Source organism: Symphalangus syndactylus, chromosome 4 (assembly GCF_028878055.3).
Source record: "Symphalangus syndactylus isolate Jambi chromosome 4, NHGRI_mSymSyn1-v2.1_pri, whole genome shotgun sequence".
In the NCBI taxonomy this organism is placed as follows: Eukaryota; Metazoa; Chordata; class Mammalia; order Primates; family Hylobatidae; genus Symphalangus; species Symphalangus syndactylus.
The window spans coordinates 44,872,507-44,892,131 of NC_072426.2; the positions used below are offsets into that span (position 1 = coordinate 44,872,507).

Sequence of the window (19,625 nt, forward strand, 5' to 3'; positions counted from 1 at the left end):
GAAGTCTCTCAAATATGTGATGTTTGTCTTCACCCTCACATGTTCTGGGACTGAATTGCTAAGCAGCACCAAGTACCGGTGAGCAAGTGGTGAGGCCCTACTGCCCCTGCATCCACCTTCAAGTCATGTGTGTTGGCTACTGGGGTGAACAAGCTGACTGCCCCCGACCCATCATGTCCCCATGTCATCACTCAGACTACATACCTCCACCTCCTTAGAAACCCTCCCACAAGGACAAGAGGACAGCCACCCTCCCACTGAGAGTCCTCTCCCTAGCTCTCCATGGCACATCTGCCCTCCCCTACACCTGTGACCAGGTGCTATCTAGCCGTCTAGTGTTTCCTGACACTAATACCTGTGAGCAACTTGAGGTCAAGACTCGCATCTCATTCATCTCTGTAGCCCCTCCTTCTCCAGAGATGACATTTCCCAGGTGGTCTTATTTATACTTAAAAACTTCCATACACCACTTTCTGATTTGAAAAATACAGGAACTCATATCCCAGAAACTTATAAATGGCTCTTGTCTGAACAAATATTATAAGCTACAAACCCTTTTCTCCTTCTTGGGAGTGCCTAGAGTAAACAACTGTGTCCTGGCAGGCCAGTCCCCAAGACCCCGGAAGCCTCTCATCTGGGTGGGAGACACCTGCTGCTGTGTGTCTGCCAGGGAGTCAGCTGGGAAAGGGAGAAGCTCCTTGACCCGCTCTGCTTCCCTTTCACCTGAACCGGGCCCAGACCTTCAGACTCAGGGGATTTGGCCATAGGCAGAGAAAATGGTAAGACATGAGAAAGGACTTCCAGACTGAGAGCAAGGGCCATGTGGGGCAGGTGAAGGGGAGGGATGAGAGGAGGAAGGCTGTATAATGTGGTTGGGACATGAGCTAGGGAGGACGGGTGGCTGAGTTGGCTGAGAACAGACCCCCAAATCTCTACAGGACAACTGATAAGAGTGGCTTTCAATATTTTTTCATCATGACTAAGAGTAAGAAATACCATTTTTCATCATGTCCCAGGAGACAGATAGATAAGATGGACAGACAGACAGATAGATAGATAGATAGATAGATAGATAGATAGATAGATAGATAGATAGATCTGTAAAACTGAAATTAAAAGTTACAACATAGTAATTACCATTTTATATGTGATGATGTACGCTGACATCTTCTATTTTATTGCATTAAAAAATTGCTGGTCTCAACCTATTGACTTAACAATTCACTAGCAGGTCATAGTATGCAACTTGAAAAATTCTGCCCTATCATGTCTCACTTATTTCAGAGGAGCTTCGAGGCTTTGGAATTCCTGCTCTACATAATGCTCCCACCCAGCTGAGCACCTGCTGTATGCCACACACCACACCCGATGCTGGCGGAGGTGGGGAGGGCAGAGAAGGGTCACACACATAGACCGGAGGGCCGTGTACTCAAGGTGGCAACAAAAGCATCCACGTGCCAGACAGACCTGAAACCTGAGGGCATTTAGCTACCAGTGAGCACCAAGGTCAGGTAGCACCTCCCAGTGGTTGGCTTCAGAAAGCAGATAGAAGCATCCTTGTCCCTCTCAGCTTCCATGCCCTGTTGAGATCCCAGACCTCCCTCCTTCTCCCCCTGAAATGGCTCAGAGGGTGGAGGAAGATCATGTGGCAGCTCTATTCGGAAACAAGAGGATGACTGAGTTGATCCTGGCAGCTGCCTGGATGCTGAGAGCCTCCACGTCTTTCCAGAGCCAGGCTGGGGCCGCTTTGGGGAGGTCCCTTTAGGGTGGCTGTCCTTCTGATTCACTCGGGTCTTGTTTCAGAGCTGCCTGTTCTCCACTTACTAAAGCTTTAAAGGCCACTCATGCATCTCAAATTTATTTCCCATAAAAATTTTGTTTTATTTTTCCACCACCCTCTAAGCATTCTGGAAGGAAAAAATAAGCCACTGTGAAGGCATCCTAAGTTTCTACAATTATCCCAGTGAGGTGCTGCAGGAGCTCAGCTACAAGTAGCGAAGAGTGCAGAACTATTTCCATAAGGGAAGACTGTGCAGCCCTACCTTCGTCACTGTCACTGCAGCCCCTCCTTTCTCCAGCAGGCCTTTTCATTCTCACCTCCCTCCAGCCTGGGGATGAAGGCTGTGACCTGGCTCTCCTGCTGGTTTGGGAGTTGAGAAGCCACTCAAGTAACTCGGATGGATCAGGGAGAGATAGAAAATAGAAGCAGAGAGACTCCAGCAAGGAAACAGTGGCTGCCTCCGTATGCCCCCTCTCTCTAGCTCGGGGGCAGGGGAAGAACAACCAAGGCCTCCTGCAGTGGACAAGGCCCTGGGATCAGTCAAGCTCTTTCAGGAGCAGCTGGCCATTTGGGGTAGACCAGGAGCCCCTCCTGGACAGCGACAGCCCCTGGCATTTCCGTATCACTGAGTCCTGGCCGAGGCCAGGCAGCAGGGTCTCTGTCCCAGGCTGAACTGATTGGGAAACACAGCCTAGTCACTGATGTCTCTCTTACCTGGCCAGGTGTGTGATAGGCACTTGGCCATGAAGGCTTAGAGCTTCAGTTTCTACCTGTGTCAAGGGGAGACCACCACCCTGTGGATGTGGGGCTGCACATGACCATTCTTGGTAAGATGTAAGATGCTTCTACATGTTGAAATTATTACTGTCATTCTGCAGAAAAGCAAGATATGTCTATGCAAGAGGAGCCAAAACAGCCGATCTTTGCTCTGTGGCTGTGCCTGCTAAGAGATATTGTCAGCCTTTTAGAAGGGGAAGGACCAGGAGATCTGGGCCACCCTTGCTGCCCACTTTGGTGCAAGTCACTTCTTGGACTGCAGCCAACATAGATACCCACTTGACCTGCTCCCCTATCTGGGCAAAAGCCACCTTCTTATCTTGAACCACCTTCTGAGGGTGGGGGATAAGCTTCATCTGAAAGATGAGAGGGCACTGAGATTCACAGAGCTGCTGTGAGCCTTCCAAGGCCACAGTGAGGATATGGGGAAGCCAAAGCCGGCGCTGGTGAGAGCCACCTGTCTACCCGCTGCACATCCAGCTCTGCTCTTGCTCAGTTACTGCCCCATTTGGATGAGCAACAGAAGGAAGTGGAGGCATCACGAGGGGCCACAATGAACAGAGACAGGAGAGGAAGGACCCGGGCAAAAAGGCCCTGGCCAGGAATGCAGGGGGCGAAGGGCTCAAAAGCAAGCCCCTGGGTGAGCAGGACAGCACAGGAGGGAGAGCCACGCAGGCCAAGGCACTTCTGGGCAGGCTCCTTCTGCTTAGAGACTACTCAGAGACCCCAGTGACCCAGGAGCCAATCCAGGTGCAAGCTACTTGAGAACTCTGGTCTTGGGAGCATAAGACTGAACCAGAGCCCACCCCCAGGGGCTTCCCAGAGGCCAGGCAAGAAACGTCCATCCTGGGCACAGGGCTGTTCTGGAATCACATATTCCTACCCTGGCACCGCGGCAGTCTCACTGCGCAACCCGATGCGCTCTCATGATGTGTTTGGGCCTCGGTTGATTCATCTGTCCAAGGAAAGACTCAGAACCTCAAAGGTCAGCTGGTCCCACCTCCCACCCAGCCAGGGCCAGAGTCCTGCCTGTGGCACCGCTGACAGATGGGCACTCACACCACACGAGGCAGGCCATTCCCCATCAGATGGGCCCAAACTACTAGGACTCATCTGATGGGGAACGGCCTGCCTCATGTTGCTTTTAATCAAATGGCATAATGGCTATAAAAGGGCTTAAGAAAATGAAAGCAGAACTGAAGGGGGTTATTATGAACATCATTGGCATTAGAACAGCATTTCCACATTAGAGGCCATGTGAGAGAGGATGAACTGGGGCCGAGCCACTGAAGAAGGGTGCTGCGGAGGGGAGGGCACACAGAGACCCCACCCAGTGCCCAGGTTGTCTGGGCAGGTTAGACCACTAGCTGGAGTTGAGGCTCAGCTCTCTGAGGTCCTGATGAGACAGGAGACACATAATCACTGCAAGAGGAAGGAGGGACCACTTTCTGACCTCAGCAGAACCCCCCCTCCTGGGGTTTGCTGTTTGCAGAAGGCACCTATCAGACCCCTGGTTCCCTGGTGGTGAGGGCCCTGGCGGGCTGGGCTGACAGGGAGCAGGGTGTTTGTTCTGGAAGGCATAGAGAGGCTGTGCTGAACATGGCTGTCTAGTGGGCCCTGCTCACTCCTGTGAAGAGGTCTCTGTGAAGCCAGGGGACTCAGAGAGGAAAAAGCACACAGAGGGCCAGAGCCTAAGGGTCTGAGACCGCCTAGGCTGGCAGGTGAAACCTGGAGAGGGAGAGCTTATGGCCCACAGTGGCCCGGCTAGTTCAGAGCTGCACTGTGGTGAAAGCCAAGGCCGTCTACCTGCCAGGGAAAGCCAGTGTCCCACCCAGCACCCGGTAGGCAACAGGGCCTCAAAATGTCTGCCTTCCCAGGCCCCGTGTCCTTTGCTCAGACATCTCAGACAGAAAGCCCAAGCTTCTCCTCCCACCTGTGAAGGTCGACTCCAGAGTCCTGTGGCCCGTGAGTGCCTCGTGCAGCAGCCCAGGGCCAGGTGGGCCAGGCCCACTCACCTACGATCTCGTTCTCCTCCAGGTTGATGGTCTCCAGCGCTGGCAGGGCGGTGAGCTGCTCAGGGAAGTCCTGGAACTGGTTCCGAGACAGGTCAATGGCCTTGAGGTGCTGCAGGGCACTGACCTCGCTGGGGAGGCGGTGTAGGAAGTTCCCCTCCAGGTGGAGCTCTGCCACGTGCAGGGAAGGAGAGAGAACAGGATGAGGAGGGGGCCACCCCGAGACCACAGTGACTGCCCGCTGTGGCTCTCACCCTGCCTGGGCCGGGAAGGCATAGAAGAAGCCCTAGGCCACAGAGGGAGCCCCGCCCAGGGCTGATTCCATGTTTATTTGTGCTAGAGGAGGGGTCACCCTCCTACCACTGCCCGGGGCCTGCCACCTGTCTCTAGCTGAGGCTGCCTGCTGCTGACTTTGGAATGGAAGGCTCTCCCAGCAGAAGCCTGGGCCTCAGCGAGGGGTCAGGAGGTGCTGGCTCCTCCCTCAGACAAAGCCTCAACTCCAGGCCCTGATGGGGCAGGTCAGGATGGGCAGCCTCTCCCCCTCGGGGCCCCCCACACTCCATTTAGGGGACATCACTCTTCATGGCCCTCCCTGCTCAAGGAGCCACCAGGGGCAGCCACACTCTTTCAGTGTCACGTGCTCCTTCTCCCCTGGCCAACCACAGCTGACCCAATGTGGGTGGGTTCCTGCTCTGAGAGCAGCCACTCTAAAAGCTGGCCAGCGACCTGTGCGGGGACCTGCGTGGGAAGGCAGCTGGGCCGGGGGAGTCCCTCTGCTGGGAACCCGGCTGAGGCAGTACCAAGAGATGGGGCCAGATACGGTGTGGGTTGAAGCTGAGATGCCACAATCTAGTGAGAGAAGCCGGGTGCCCACAGGGCCCTGTGCAGGGAGGAGAGCTGGGGGGCAGGAAGCAAGGGCAGCAGGTGGTGGAGGAGCGCACAGCCCAGGGCTGATGGGAGGAGGCACTGGAGTCCCTATGCTTGGGTACACACGAGCCGTGCCCCTACTTTCACTGTTCTTCCTTAGGACGTTATTTAATCCCCGCAGAAAGGACATCGTCTCACCTGCAGCAAGGAGCTAACATCATAATGCCTGTCTCTAGGGCTGTGAGAGGATTAAGTCTGTGAACACAGGTGAAGCAGCATGACACGGAGAGGCAGAGGTGAGGCCCCAGGGGCTGTCCAGTCCCCATGCAGGTGTGGCCTTACAGTGAGTCTCTCCCCACCCTGTCTGACCCAAGGGAAACTGAGGCCCAGAAATGCTGAGTAACCTGAAGAATGTCCCCCAGTTCTTCTCCCAGGGCTGGCTTTGTGGGCATGGGGCCAGTGTATTCACGTGACGTCTCATGATCAGAAGGGCCCCACACTTGGGGTGGAATGCCTTGTATGGCCATCTTGAAAGTCTTAATAATTTTATCCTTGAATCTGAGTTTTGTCTGTGGAGCTGGGTCATGGAGTCTGAGCTCGCACATGATCCGACCTCCTACTGCCTCCCCAGGATGGCGGCCTGCTCTCCCGCCTGGCCTCCCCCTCCCCATCCCTGCTCTGCAATGACACTGCACCTTCCACCTCGGCAGGGAGGGTCAGAGTCAGGCGTGTGTTCCATGTGTCTCAGGGTGGAGCAAGCAGGCAGCAGCTCTCCCTCACCCTCACCCAGGGCCACTGGGGCTTAGCAGGAGTGAGCCTCTTACCCACCCCTGAGCTAGGCACTGAGCAGGTCCTGACGCACAGGTTTAAAGAGCCTTGGAGTTGCCTGCCTGCCAAGGCTGAGGGTGGTAGACTCTTAGGCAGGGAAGACCTGGCTCAGCTTCCTCAGATCACCCCAGGCCAGGGTGGAAGGCAGTCAGTCCAGCATCTAGTAAGGGCAGAAACCTAGCAGCTGTCAGGCCTGAGGGTGGCTGCGTGGGTGCCCTACATTGTGGACGGGGCCCCTGGGCCCTCTGAGTCTGTCCTTCCTCCCTTCTGCCTTCCAACCTTTCTGAGTCTGGTTTGAGTTTGTCCTTCTGTCCTACTCCAGGCACCTCCAGAGAAAATAAGCCACAAAATATGAATTATATAATTTCATGATTCTACACATGATTTTAATGCTCTCATAACTGCACTTAAAACTGGCATTCCACAACATAAAGATAAATGGTAAAATTCATGCTAAATTTTGATCTTTCCTTACTTAGAACAACATGAAATAGTAAATGAAAGGCACCATGACATGCTGAGAGAGACTGTAAAAGAAAGGGAAAAGCTTCCTATGTAACTTTTAGAAAAATGACCCCTGATTTCTGGAGTCATTTCTCTCTGTGCCCCACCAATTGTGCAGCTGTCCCTGCCCCTCCCTCAGTGCTCCACACCTGCTCTTCCACAGCCCCACAATGCAGCTGCTCTCAGGTCCCCACAGCTCCTCCTAGGTATCCCTACAGTGAAAGCTGACCCCCTGCCCCCTTCCCAGCGCCTCTGTGTACACGCACACACACACACACACACACACGCGCGCGCGCGCGTGCGCTTGGGTACCAGCCCCACTGCAAGTGCCCTGCTCCAGCACACTGGGGTTCTTGGGAGGAACTACGTCTGATTCATCTTTGTCCCTACATCCAGCCTCTTGCAGGCACCTTGTGTCACTCAGAAAATATGTGATAAATAATGACTCTTCTCCCCGCAGGAAGCAAATAGACAGTGCAGGGGGCCTGGACTGCCTTCCATTTTTCCATCTTCAGGGATGTCGGAACCCAAGTTCCTATCAACCCAAGGTCCAGTGCTCGCTTCACGCAAACCCAGGCTTCCCCTGGCAGCCAGGTTCTTGAATAGCCACACCTTAAACCACAGAACGCTGCTATCCAGATCACCATTATAAGGTCACAGTGTTGGGAGCTGGGCAGAGTGGCTCATAAGGTCACAGTGTTAGAGGCCAGGCAGAGTGGCTTATACCTGTAATCCCAGCACTTTGGGAGCCCAAGGCAGGAGGATCACTCAAGGCCAGGAGTTCAAGACCAGCATAGGAAGACCCTGTCTCTACAAAAAATACAAAAAAATTAGCCAGGCATGGTGGTGTGCAGCTATAGTCCCAGCTACTCAGGAGGCTGAGGTGGGAGGATTGCTTGAGCTCAGGAGGTGGAGGCTGCAGTGTGAGTCATGATGGTGCCACTGCACTCCATCCTGGGGAACAGAGCGAGTTCCTGTCTCAAAAATAAATAAGTAATAAAAATAAAATGCTCTTTACCCACACATTTGTGAGGCTTGCTGCCTGACTTTATGTGTGTCTTTGTTCAAATGTTACTCTATCTAAAGTAAGATCCCCTCCCATTGGGTTCCCACTCCCTGTGGTATTAACCTTCATAGCATCTGTTATCACCTAACGTGCTGACTTATCTGTGTATTCACTGCCTCTTCCCATGAGAACAGAAGCTGCACGAGGGTGAGGCTTTGCCTACATTGTAGAAATGTGTGCATGACACCGCCCAGTACATAGTGAGCACTCAATAATGATGAGTACGTTATGATGAGTATAGAAATGAATTAGTGATGAGTACATAAATGAACAAATGAATGAATCTATCACCCTCCCAGTTCTGCCAAATATCTGTTCCATATACACCACTGTTTTTCCTTAAAATTGATTTGTTCCTTCTTACTTATATAAAAAGAAAATAGGCTGGTTGCGGTGGCTCACGTCTGTAATCCTAGCACTTTGGGAGGCCGAGGTAGGCGGATGACTTGGGGTCAGGAGTTCAAGACCAGCCTGGCCAACATGGTGAAACCCTGTCTCTACTAAAAATACAAAAATTAGCTGAGCATGGTGGCTGGCACCTGTAATCCCAGCTACTTGAGGGGCTGAAGCAGGAGAATCGCTTGAACCCGGGAGTCGGAGGTTGCAGTGAGCCAAGATCGTGCCACTGCACTCCAGTCTGGTGGCAGAGCGAGACTCCGTCTCAGAAAAAAAAAAAAAAAAAAATTGGCCAGGCATGGTGGCAGGCACCTGTAATGCCAGTTATTTGGGAGGCTGAGGCAGGAGAATTCCTTGAACCCAGGAGATGCAGGTTGCAGTTGCTGAGATTGTGCCACTGCACTCCAGCCTGGGCAACAGAGCAAAACTCCATCTCAAAAAAGAAAAGAAAAGAAAAGAAAGAAAATAGTTGTCATTGCATTCCACAAAAATAATGTTACTCAATTCTCTCTGGACACTGTTGCCAGATGAGGAATCTGGGCCCTAGGTGGATTTACACCAGTCTGGAGTTGGGGGGAAGAGCACATTCCAGGCTGGGGGCAGCTGCCCTGTGGAGTTGCTCAGAAGTCACTTTGCTGGAACAGACATTTCTTCTTAGCTGAGAACACGGCCCACTTTCTCTGGCTATTTGGTTTTTGTTTAGTTTATTTCTCTAAGCCCTCATTTCCTAGGAACAGGCTGCCATGCTCCATGGTCTGGCTGCCAACAGCACCTCCAAATCCACAGTTCGCAGCCTGTCTGTCAGCAAGGCCTGTATGGGCCACAGAAGGAGCAGCCTGGCCTCCGTGGGGCATCAGTGGGTGATCACAGGGCATTTTTGAGGACACAGCTTTGCTACCAGATACCATTCAGTGTTGCAGACAGGGAGGTGGCCAAAGTCCTTGATGGTGCCAGCTGTGCCCAGGTTTGTTTCATTTCCATATCTGGAATCCCAGCATGCCTGCACCACCTACAGGAACGCTCCCCAACAGCCCACCCAGCTCTCACCCCCCCCTCCCCGGGACCTGCTGCATCCTGCACCCCACCAGAAGATCCGCTGGCCTACACAGACACCCAGGACATGAGCCAGTGTCCAGAAGTGGTGTATAGCCCCATGCAGAGTGGGGCTGCCCTGAACCTCTCCCCCTGAGGCTTGTGGTGGGAGGCTGTACAGTGGGTTGCGGGGGTTACAAACACATGCTCTGGGGCTAGATGTCCCAGGATTCTTCCTGACTGTGTGACCTCGGGCAGGCTGTTTGTCTTTGCCTCCATTTTTCCACCTGTGAAATGAGGACAGTACTTGATCCTCTTTCTCTGTAGGGTTGTTGTAAGGTTTCAGTGAATTAATACATGACAAAGACTTTGAACAGCGCTAGGCACACAGTAAATACCACAAAAGTATTGAGATAGACAGGAGGATGGATGGACGGACAGACTGATAGATACGGCAAACCATGCAGGGCAGCCAGAGGAACCCAGGAATCTGGTTAGTACTGAGTTACTTATGTCCTAGACCTGCATGGCTAACTGCCCATGCTTAGGCTGAGGAAAGAAGAAAATGCTTCAAAAAGCCCCCGCGAATTAGCCGGGCATGGCAGCATGCTCCTGTAGTCCTAGCTACTCAGAGGCTGAGGCAGGAGAATTGCTTGAATCCAGGAGGTGGAGGTTGCAGTGAGCCAAGATCGTACCACTGCACTCCAGCCTGGAGAAAGAGCGAGACTCTGTTTCCAAAAAAAGAAAAAAAAAAAGCTCCCGAGGGCCCTGAGGCATTTGGGAACACGGGTTTGGAGCACCAAGCATCAGGAAGCTGATAAACACAGCCAGTGTCACAGACACACAGCGTATTCACTTGGGGGGAATCTCAGAAGCTGCTGGCCCGGGCTCTCATGCTATAGGGCCAGACCCCACACACAGCTGGGCAGGGCCACCAGGATAACCCCCAGAGGGTGGGGAGGAGGATCTCCCCTAGCTTGATTTTGTTATCCCCAATTTTTTGACATGTTCAGAATTTTTTTTATTTTTAATTTTTTTTTGAGACAGAGTCTCGCTCTGTCGCCCAGGCTGGAGTGCACGTCACCATGCCCGGCTAATTTTTTTATTGTTGTATTTTTAGTAGAGATGGGGTTTAGCAGAGATGGGGTTTCACCATGTTATCCAGGATGGTCTCAATCTCCTGACCTCGTGATCTGCCCGCCTCGGCCTCCCAAAGTGCTGGGATTACAGGCATGAGCCACCGCGCCAGACCGACATGTTCAGAATTTTTTTAAATGGCCTTTTATCAAACCAACTCAGGCATGAGTCTAATTATATTCCCACAGTGGCTGAGAAAAATAAGAAGCATCTACCCCTGGAGACATTTCCAAGAGCCTGTTGGGAGCTTGCCCCTGTCTGCAGTCTTGGGGGTCATAGCCGATGCGGCCGTGGAAGCTGATGTGGGGGCTGTGATAGTTAATTTTATTTATCAACTTGAGTAGGCTAAGGGATGCCCAGACAGATGGTCAAACATGATTTCTGGATGTTTTGTGAGGTTTTTCTGGAGGATATCAGCATTTAAATCAGTGGACTGAGTAAAGAAGATCTCAGCCAGGCGCAGTGGCTCACACCTGTAATCCCAGCAGTTTGGGGGGCTGAGGCAGACGGGTCACTTGAGATCAAGAGTTCGAGACCAGCCTGGTCAACATGGTGAAACCCCATCTCTACTAAAAATACAAAAATTAGCCAGGCAGGGTGGCACGTGCCTATAATCCCAGCTTCTTGAGAGGCTGAGGCACGAGAATCCAAGGCACAAGAATCCCAGGAGGCAGAGGTTGCAGTAGCTGAGATCGCACCACGGCACTCCAGCCTGGGCTACAAAGTAAGACTCTACCTCAAAAAAAAAAAAGTAATAATGATAGCTAACACCTATTACTACGCTAATGGAGCACTACTACATTCGAGGCACTTGTTCTAGGGATTTACATGTAATCATCATTGTGATTTTTCTACAACCCATTACCATCAATTTACAGAGAGGTGAAATAACTTGCCCAAGGTCACAGAAACCCCAACCTCTCCCCAAGGTATGTGATTTTCCTCTCCCAACCCCCAAACCAGGATTTGAACTCCAGCCAGCCGTGTCCAGAGCCCGACTCCTCATCTCATCCATCATTGTCCTGTCTCATGGGCTCTGCATTTGTCCCCTCCCTAAGAGAAGCAGGTCACCCTGGCACCTCACTTCATCCAGTTTTACACCCCTAATCCCTTCAATACCTGTTCTCAGAACACATAATCATTAAATCCTTGCTTATTCAGTGGCCAAAGAATGACAAGAGGAGAACCAGGAAGGACCTGGTTATGTTCTAACTCATCAGGTGTCCTTGGGCCCATCCTCTCTCCAGGTGGCCTCATGAGAAAGTCTTTCCTGCCCATTTATGACAGGCTGTGATGATGAGCTGAGAGGGCTGTGAAAGGCAGGATGAGCTACACAAGTCACATATTTACTAAGCACCTATTATATGGTCAGCCTAGTCACATAATTACTAAGCACCTACTATATGCTCAGCCTTGTAACTGAATATAAAAAGGGTAATCTTTGTTTTTTGGAGTTTTTTTTTGAGATGGAGTTTTGCTCTTTTGCCCAGGCTGGAGTGAAGTGGTATGATCTTGGCTCACTGCAAGCTCCGCTCCCCAGGTTCAAGCAATTCTCCTGCCTCAGCCTCCCAAGTAGCTGGGATTATAGGTGCCTGCCACCATACCCGGCTAATTTTTGGATTTTTAGTAGAGACAGGGTTTTGCCATGTTGGCCAGGCTGGTCTCAAACTCCTGACCACAGGTGACACACCCGCCTTGGCCTTCCAAAGTGCTAGGATTACAGGCATGAGCCACCATGCCCACCCGGCCAGAAAAGGGTAATCTTTGAAAATTAAATACACTCAACAAGGCCAGGCGCAGTGGCTCACGCCTGTAATCCCAGCATTTCGGGAGGCCAAGGTGGGTGGATCACTTGGGGCCAGGAATTCAAGACCAGCCTGCACAACATGGTGAAACTCTGTCTCTACTAAAAATACAAAAATCAGCCAGGCATGGTGGTACACAGATGTAATCCCAGCTACTCGGGAAGTTGAGGCAGGAGAATCACTTGAACCCGGGAGGTGGAGGTTGCAGTGAGCCAAGATCGCACCACTGCACTCCAGCCTGGGCAACAGAGTGAGAGCGAGACTCTCTTAGAGATACAAGACACATGACACTTGGTTCCTGGATTATGCAACCTTTGCAGAAACAAAATTGAAAGCCAACATGATAGCAGGAATCAAAAGGGAAAATAAGAGGGGGTCAGTGCAGCTGTGACACATGGATTGCAGGAAGCCAGTCAGAGCCAATGATGCCAAAACAGCCTCCACTTGCTCAACAAATATTACTCAGCACCTACCACAGGGTAGGTTTTGCTAGACAGCAGGAAATCATGGCTAATGAGACAGACTAGATCCCAACCTTAACAAGCTTACAGAAGAGTGCAGGGAGAAATAGTAAACAAGAAAAGAAGGTTATTTCAGATTGCTAGGATGGCATTTGAGGTCAGAGTGAAAAAAACCAGTTTTGCAAAAAGCCCAGGGAAAAACTATCTTCTTCTTGCTGTTGTTTTATTGTAGTGGTTAGAACTTTGAGGATGAGAGTGGACATCCTTGCCTTGTTCCCAGCTTGGGAGAAAGCCTTTCATCAGTAAGTCTGATGTTAGCTGTAGGATTTTTGAAGATGCTCTTTACCAAGTTGAGGTAGTTTTCCTGTATTTCTAGTGTACTGAGAGTTGGAGTTTCTCAAATGCTTTTTCTTTGTCAAATGATATGATTGTGTGATTCTTCTTCTTTAGCTTTTTTTTTTTTTTTTTTTTTTGAGATGGAGTCTGGCTCTGTCCCCCAGACTGGAGTGCAGTGGGTGAACTCGGCTCACTGCAACTTCTACCTCCCGGGTTCAAGCGATTCTCCTGTCTCAGCCTCCCAAGTAGCTGGGATTACAGGTGCATGCCGCCACTACGCCCAGCTAATTTTTTGTATTTTAGTAGAGACGGGGTTTCCCCATGTTGCCCAGGCTGGTCTCGAACTCCCAACCTCAGGCAATCCACCAACCTCGGCCTCCCAAAGTGCTAGGATTACAGGCGTGAGCCACCTCACCCAGCCTAGCCTTTTCATGTAATAGATTACACTGATTGATTTCTAAAGTTGGACCCAGACTTGCACACCTGGAATAATTGATAAATCCCACTTACACATGTCATATATTCTTATACATTGCTGAATTTGGTAATATTTTGCTGAGAATCTTTCCATCTATGTTCATGGGAGATACTGGTCTGTATTTTCTTTTTCTTTCACATTTTTTGTACTGTCTTTGTCTGCATTTGGTATCAGAGTAATATCAACTTCATAGCATGGATTGGGAAGTATGCCCTTCCCTTCTATTTTCTGGAAGAGGCTGTGTAAAATTGATATTAATTCTCATTTTAAAAGTTTGACAGAATTCTCCAATGCAATCACCTGGGCTTGGAGATTTCTTCTTTGGGATCTTTTTATTTATGAATTCCACTTATTTGATAGTCATAGGTCTATTCAGGTTGTCTATTTCATCTTGGCTGAGTTTTAGTGGTTTGTGGTTTTCAAGAACATGGTCCATTTCTTCTAAGTTGTCAAATTTATAAGAATAAAGTTATTTATAAGAATAAATTTGTTTATAATAAACCTGGTAGGTTTTGAGTGGGAACCAAACCATGAAGCTGCTTCTAGGCCCCCTCCCCAAGGGAGGGCAAAGAGAGCAGTTTCCTGGGGATGGATGTCCCACCCTGTCAGTCACCCTCTTGTCCAACCCCTAGGGCTTTATGAATGTCAATATATGTGCCAAATTCCACCAAAATTATTAGAGTAAATCTCCAGGTAGCCAAATCTGAGCTCCATGGGAAGGAAGCATTCCAGAGAAAGGCCTTGAATTGGACAGAATGGGGCATGTATCCTGATGTGGGGGCACACCGGCAAGAGAGCAAGTTCTCCCCAGCCATCCAGCTTCACTTCTCAGAAGCCACAGCCCAGCAGGGTCTCTGAGTTGCTTCTGCTCCCACTGTGGTGTCCACTGCTCTACCCAAGCTGCCTGCGTCACAAGCTCCACAAATCCTCTGGGCAGTAAGGTGGGGTATATATATACAACCAGTTAAAACAGCCTCTTAGCATTAGCTGAGAAGCAGGTGACCACATCACCTGCTTCCATGGCAAGGAGCCTGACCGGGGACCCGGGGACCATGAACTGAGGTCTAACCCTACATCTTCCTGGAGGCAGGTCAGAAAAGCCACTTCTCCCTTCTGAACTTCAGGGTCCCCATCCGTGAAGACGTGGACTTGGGGATCTCTCTAGTTCTGTTCTCACTGAAATTCCTTGTGGAGAGACAGATTCCTATGACTGAACCATCATCCTGACTACTTGGCCAGAGACCTCTCTTGTCTACAACTAAGCACCCCAGTGTCTTCACCATCACCGTATCAGAAGCATCATTCATCAAGCATCTTGCATGCACCAAACCCTACACAGGGCACCTTAAATGCATTATCTCCAACCTCACAAAATCACTATGGAGTAGACGTTTCCCCATTTCTCAGATAGGGAAACTGAGGCCCACAAAGGCCAACTGGGGCCAGCAAGGCTGCTGATGCCTTGGCTTTCTTTTTATCTCTTATATGGCCCCAAACCAGGCACTTAAGGTTTTCTCTATTGTTGCCAGTTCAGAGGAAGAACAAAAGTGTGGCCAAAGCCCCAGCCACGGGATCGGCCAGTGTGCTGGGCTTCCAGCCTAACACAGCCACAGCCACGTCTGGCTTTGCTTCTCACCTCTGGAGTCACAGCACCCAGGCTATCTGCCCAAGGTCTCACTGCCCCCTCTTCTGGACAGAGAGGGTTGAGATCTTCTGGTCCCAGAAAACTGCATTAGGGGTTCCAAAGATTCTTCCTGCACTCAGGCCAGGGTTCAGAGTGGAACAACCAGGGCTCCCAGGATGCACCGGGGCTCTGGAAAAAGACCCCACTCCATTCCACTTCCAAGGTTGCACCCAGCCTGAGAACAGCCCCCATCATGACATTTCCTTATTGATTAAACCTACTGAACTGTGGTTTCCGGTGTCTGTTAAATGGACCTCTTCTTCCCCAAGTTCCTCTTAGTACTTCCTGTACCATCCTTACCTTGGACAATTGCCAAGGCTGACTCAGAGGACTTAGATTAACCCCAGCTGAGAGAGAAGCTTGCTGATTCCATTAGGGGACAGACAAGGCTGGCCTGCAGTAATTATACAACCCATGCTCGAAGAAATGTGCCAGCTCCAAAAATACCTGCTCACCAAAGCTCAATCAGCACCTCAGCTCTGACCCTGCGTCAATGAGCAATCACAGTCCCTGACTGCACTGCACGGACTCCCCTGCAGGGCAGAGTCAGATGGTCAGGTGGGCAGTGTCCTTCCACCAGCCCATGCTCAGTGCTGAGGAGGCTTCACACAGAGACAGCTGCTGCCCACAGGGGCCAGAGGGCATTTCCAGATGCCACACTCACTCCTTGGGGGTGGACAAGGAGAAGGGGAGAAAAAGCACTTTTAACAAGGTCTGGAACAGACTAAAATGAAGTACTAAACATTCTGCCTTCGTAAAAAGACTAAGGCAGGCCAGGTGTGGTGGCTCATGCGTGTAATCCCAACACTTTGGGAGCCTGAGACAGGCAGATCACTTGAGTCTAGGAGTTCAAGACTAGCCTGGGCAACATGGCAAGACCCTGTCTCTACAAACAATACAAAAAATTAGCTGGGTGTGATGGTGTGTGCCGTAGTCCCAGATAGTTGGGAGGCTAAGGTGGGAAGATCATTTGAGCCCAGGAAGCAGAGGTTGCAGTGAGCTGAGATTGCACCACTGCACTTCAGCCTGGGTGACAGAGGGAGACCTGTTTCAAAAGAAAAGACTAAGGTAGCTCTTTTTTCTTGCTGCGTGACCTTGGGCAAGTTACTTGTTACTTATGCTCTGTTTGCTTACAACCGTACCTACCCATGGTGGTATATTATAAATGCTACTATTATGAAGTATATTTATATTTACATAGGCATGGAATATGTCTAGTACTGGTAATGGTGGTTGTCTCTTGACATGGCCTTGGATGTCCAGGGACAGGAGTAGAAAAGCAGACTTATTTTTCCCTACTAGCCTTTCAATCCTCAAAATATCACATTGTGTGCATCTAGTGCCTAATCAAAAATAAATAAGTAAACAGGATATGTTTTTCAAATGAAGCCTTAGAGCTCTGCAGGTGTGGCAGAGACATAAACAGCAACAAGAGAGGTGCTCAGGAAGAGGTAAGAAGGGCAGAGGCAGGTATGGAAACATCTGAGTCGCAGAGCTGGGAGCAAAGGAGAGCTGCACTTAAAGCCTGGAAGAGGGAAGTGAAGGGAAACTGCAAAGTCTTCTGCCTTACAGGGTTGCAAGAAGTGTTAGCTTGGGCTCTGGAGGACAGAGGTACCAGAGGCTCAGAGCCACACGGTCCTGGTGTTCCAGGTGTGCCCTCCTCCCCCAACACACTGTACAGAGTTCTGGGCTGGGGGTGCAAGCGGGCTGTTGAGGTCTGCTGGTTTCTAGGGGTAGTTAAGACACAGGATGGAAGCGATGCTCTCCTGCTGGTGCAGCAGCAATACATCTCCAGGCTGCCCCAACTCCCCTTCACAGGGAATTTAACTGATTTTTTCTGGCTCTGTAGGTTGGTTGGTCTCTGCTAGGCGGTTCTTCTGCTATATGTAGTAGAGCCTCAAAATGCCCTCTGACCTCAGTGATCCCATCTCTGGGATTCTACTAAGGATGCTGAAGCCCATGATGCTTGGGTTCCTTAACACTGCTCGGAAGGGCTGACCCACTGCCCAGAAGCAGCCATGCAGGGGTCACAAACAGTTTGGCCTTTGCTTCACTGAGGTCATCCAGGTAGCTCCAGGGGTGGGGCACCCTTGAGGACTGATGGCAAAAACTGATGCAGAAGGCCACAACCTTGTCACTGCCTTGGTACCAGGTAGGAACTCTTGATCATCCGCAATTGGGGTCTGCCCCTTGTGCATAACTCAGGGGAGATGGACTCTCCCAGACTCCACTATTCCAGTGGTGGGCTGCACTGAAGGAATCAGAAAATGTATTTCTGGCCGGGTGCTGTGGCTCAGGCCTATTATCCCAACACTTTGGGAGGACAAGACGGGTGGATCATCTGAGGCTAGGAGTTTGAGACCAGCCTGACCAACATGGTTAAACCCCGTCTCTACTAAAAATACAAAAAGTAGCTGGGCATGGTGGCAGGTCCCTGTAATTCCAGCTACTCGGGAGGCTGAGGCAGAAGAATCGCTTGAACTGGGGAGATGGAGGTGGCAGTGAGCAGAGATAGTGCCACTGCACTCCAACCTGGGTGACACAGCGAGACTCCATCTTAAAAAAAAAAAAAAAAGTGTTTCTGACAGAGTAGATCTGCCTGATCCCAGGCTACAACCAAACCTCAGCATCCCATCGACCGCATAAAGCTTCCATGTCTGCCCGGCTCTCCCTGCACATTCCTGAGCCCCCTCTTCTTTTCTCTTTTGTCCACTAAGTAACATCAGCTATTAGAAAAAGTAAATCCAGCGGGCTGAAGTGAAGTAGGAAGTTGGGGAGGAACAGCGCATTGTGACCCTACCACCCCAACAGCCTGAGGACGGTTCCCTTGCTCCCCGGGTTTGGAAATGTAATGTGCCCAGGGGATACCCCCTTCTCCTCCCTTCCCAGAACTCCAGAAAATAATAAGTCCTGTGGGGCCCTGACATACACTGTTCACTGGCACATCCCCTTCCCACCCCCAAATACCGCCTAAGACTCCTGACCACGCGTGGACAGCAGCAGCTTTGATGGCATAGCCTGAGGAACAGAGGGACCCACCCCGTCCTCACCACCCTGGCCTGTTAGCATGAACTCAGTTGCTTTAAACTAGCTTCTCCATGCCTTCTGCCCACACCCACCCCCAGGCACCAGGCATGTAGGGCCCTTGGAGCAGGAAGACCACTCCCCAAGGTGTGCAGAGAGGAGCGGAGGCTGAGGCGTGGCTCCCTCTGGCACCAAGGTGGTTGCCAGAGGTAAAGATAAAGCCTGGTGCCTCCCTCCCGCCTGTCCTAATTGCTGAGATAATGAGGAAAATTGCCCCATTTTCTCTCGCAGGCACCAGGAGCTGCTGCCTGGAGGAGCCCTGTGGCGAGGGTAAGAGGCAGCCCAGTGAGCAGCCAGGAGCCCTCTGCAGATAGGCTCCCCCAAGGTGTCATGCACCCTGTGGGCTCGCCCTGGGCACATCTCTGCGGTCACCCCTGGGAGGGCCTAGCTCTGAGGAGGAAACCACACTTCCTCTCGGAGTTTATGGCTGGCTGGCATCTCCCTGTCAGGGACGGTATAAAGAACACACACCCGGGGAAAGAGAAAGAGGAAAGAAGGCTGGTGCTGCTGAAAAATCAGAGAAAACGAACCGCGAGCCCCAAGGAACGTCTCAACTCCACATTGCTGGATGCTCCCCAACTACTCACAAGCCCTCTGGGGCCCAGTTCCGCCAGGCTGTGTTGCCTCCAGATGCGGGGTCTTGGGGTCAGCAAGTCTCCATGGAGGCCCCAGGCCAGCTGACTGGAGCAACCCACCTCCCTTTCCGCCTGCGCCCACCCGCAGCTGCTGCCGACCAACCAAAGCCGCCCCCCTGCCCTGCAGCAGCCCCAGCAGCCACCTCCTGCTGCCCTGGCCCATGCCCAGGCTCTTGAGATGAGGGAACTCATCGCTTTGGAGGGCAGAATGAGCTTGCAACCTCCCTTATGACTTGGCTTCAAGGCCCTGCCTATTCCGCACCTTCCCGGCCTGGCCTCACACTGCTTCTCCCTGCTAGGATGCTTCTCTCTGCCTTTTCCACGGGGCCTATCCCCTCCCAACCTCCCAGAACTCTTCCCAAACATTCCCACCCAGGCAGATGACTCCTTCCAGCCAGTCCCTAACAACACACCATCCCTCTATTCTGTAACACTCAGTCTTGTAGCATTTTTCTAGTTATTTCCCAAACACACCTTTCACTGTCCCAAAGATGCTTTAGAAACTCCTTCGTATTTACCTGGTAAACTCCTACTTATCTGTCAAACCCACACTTTAAGCCATTTCCTCTGGAGGCTTTCTGATTCCCTACTCACTGAAAGCAAAACTGACTTCCACCGCCTGGACACCCACAGACTGTGGACAAATGTCTGCTGCACCACCCCTCACATTATGACATGGTGTCTGCTCATAAACCTGCCTCCCCTGCAAGATGGGGGGCTCCTCCGGGGCCACGTCCAGCTCT

The 19,625-nt window shown here is 51.3% G+C and overlaps 1 protein-coding gene across 11 annotated transcripts in view; it reads right to left on the minus strand.

Annotated features, from left to right (window-relative positions):
* The window catches only part of LRRC20 (leucine rich repeat containing 20), an 85,042-nt gene that overhangs the window by 22,674 nt on the left and 42,743 nt on the right, over positions 1-19,625 (minus strand). For 10 of the 11 annotated variants that reach the window (XM_063637217.1, XM_055274580.2, XM_063637219.1 and 7 more), the window contains one exon: positions 4,573-4,740. The exons of the other annotated variant lie outside the window; for it this stretch is intronic. In XM_063637217.1, coding sequence (XP_063493287.1) covers positions 4,573-4,740 — 168 coding nt within the window. The remainder of the gene's footprint in view (positions 1-4,572; positions 4,741-19,625) is intronic. 11 annotated transcript variants of the gene reach the window in all.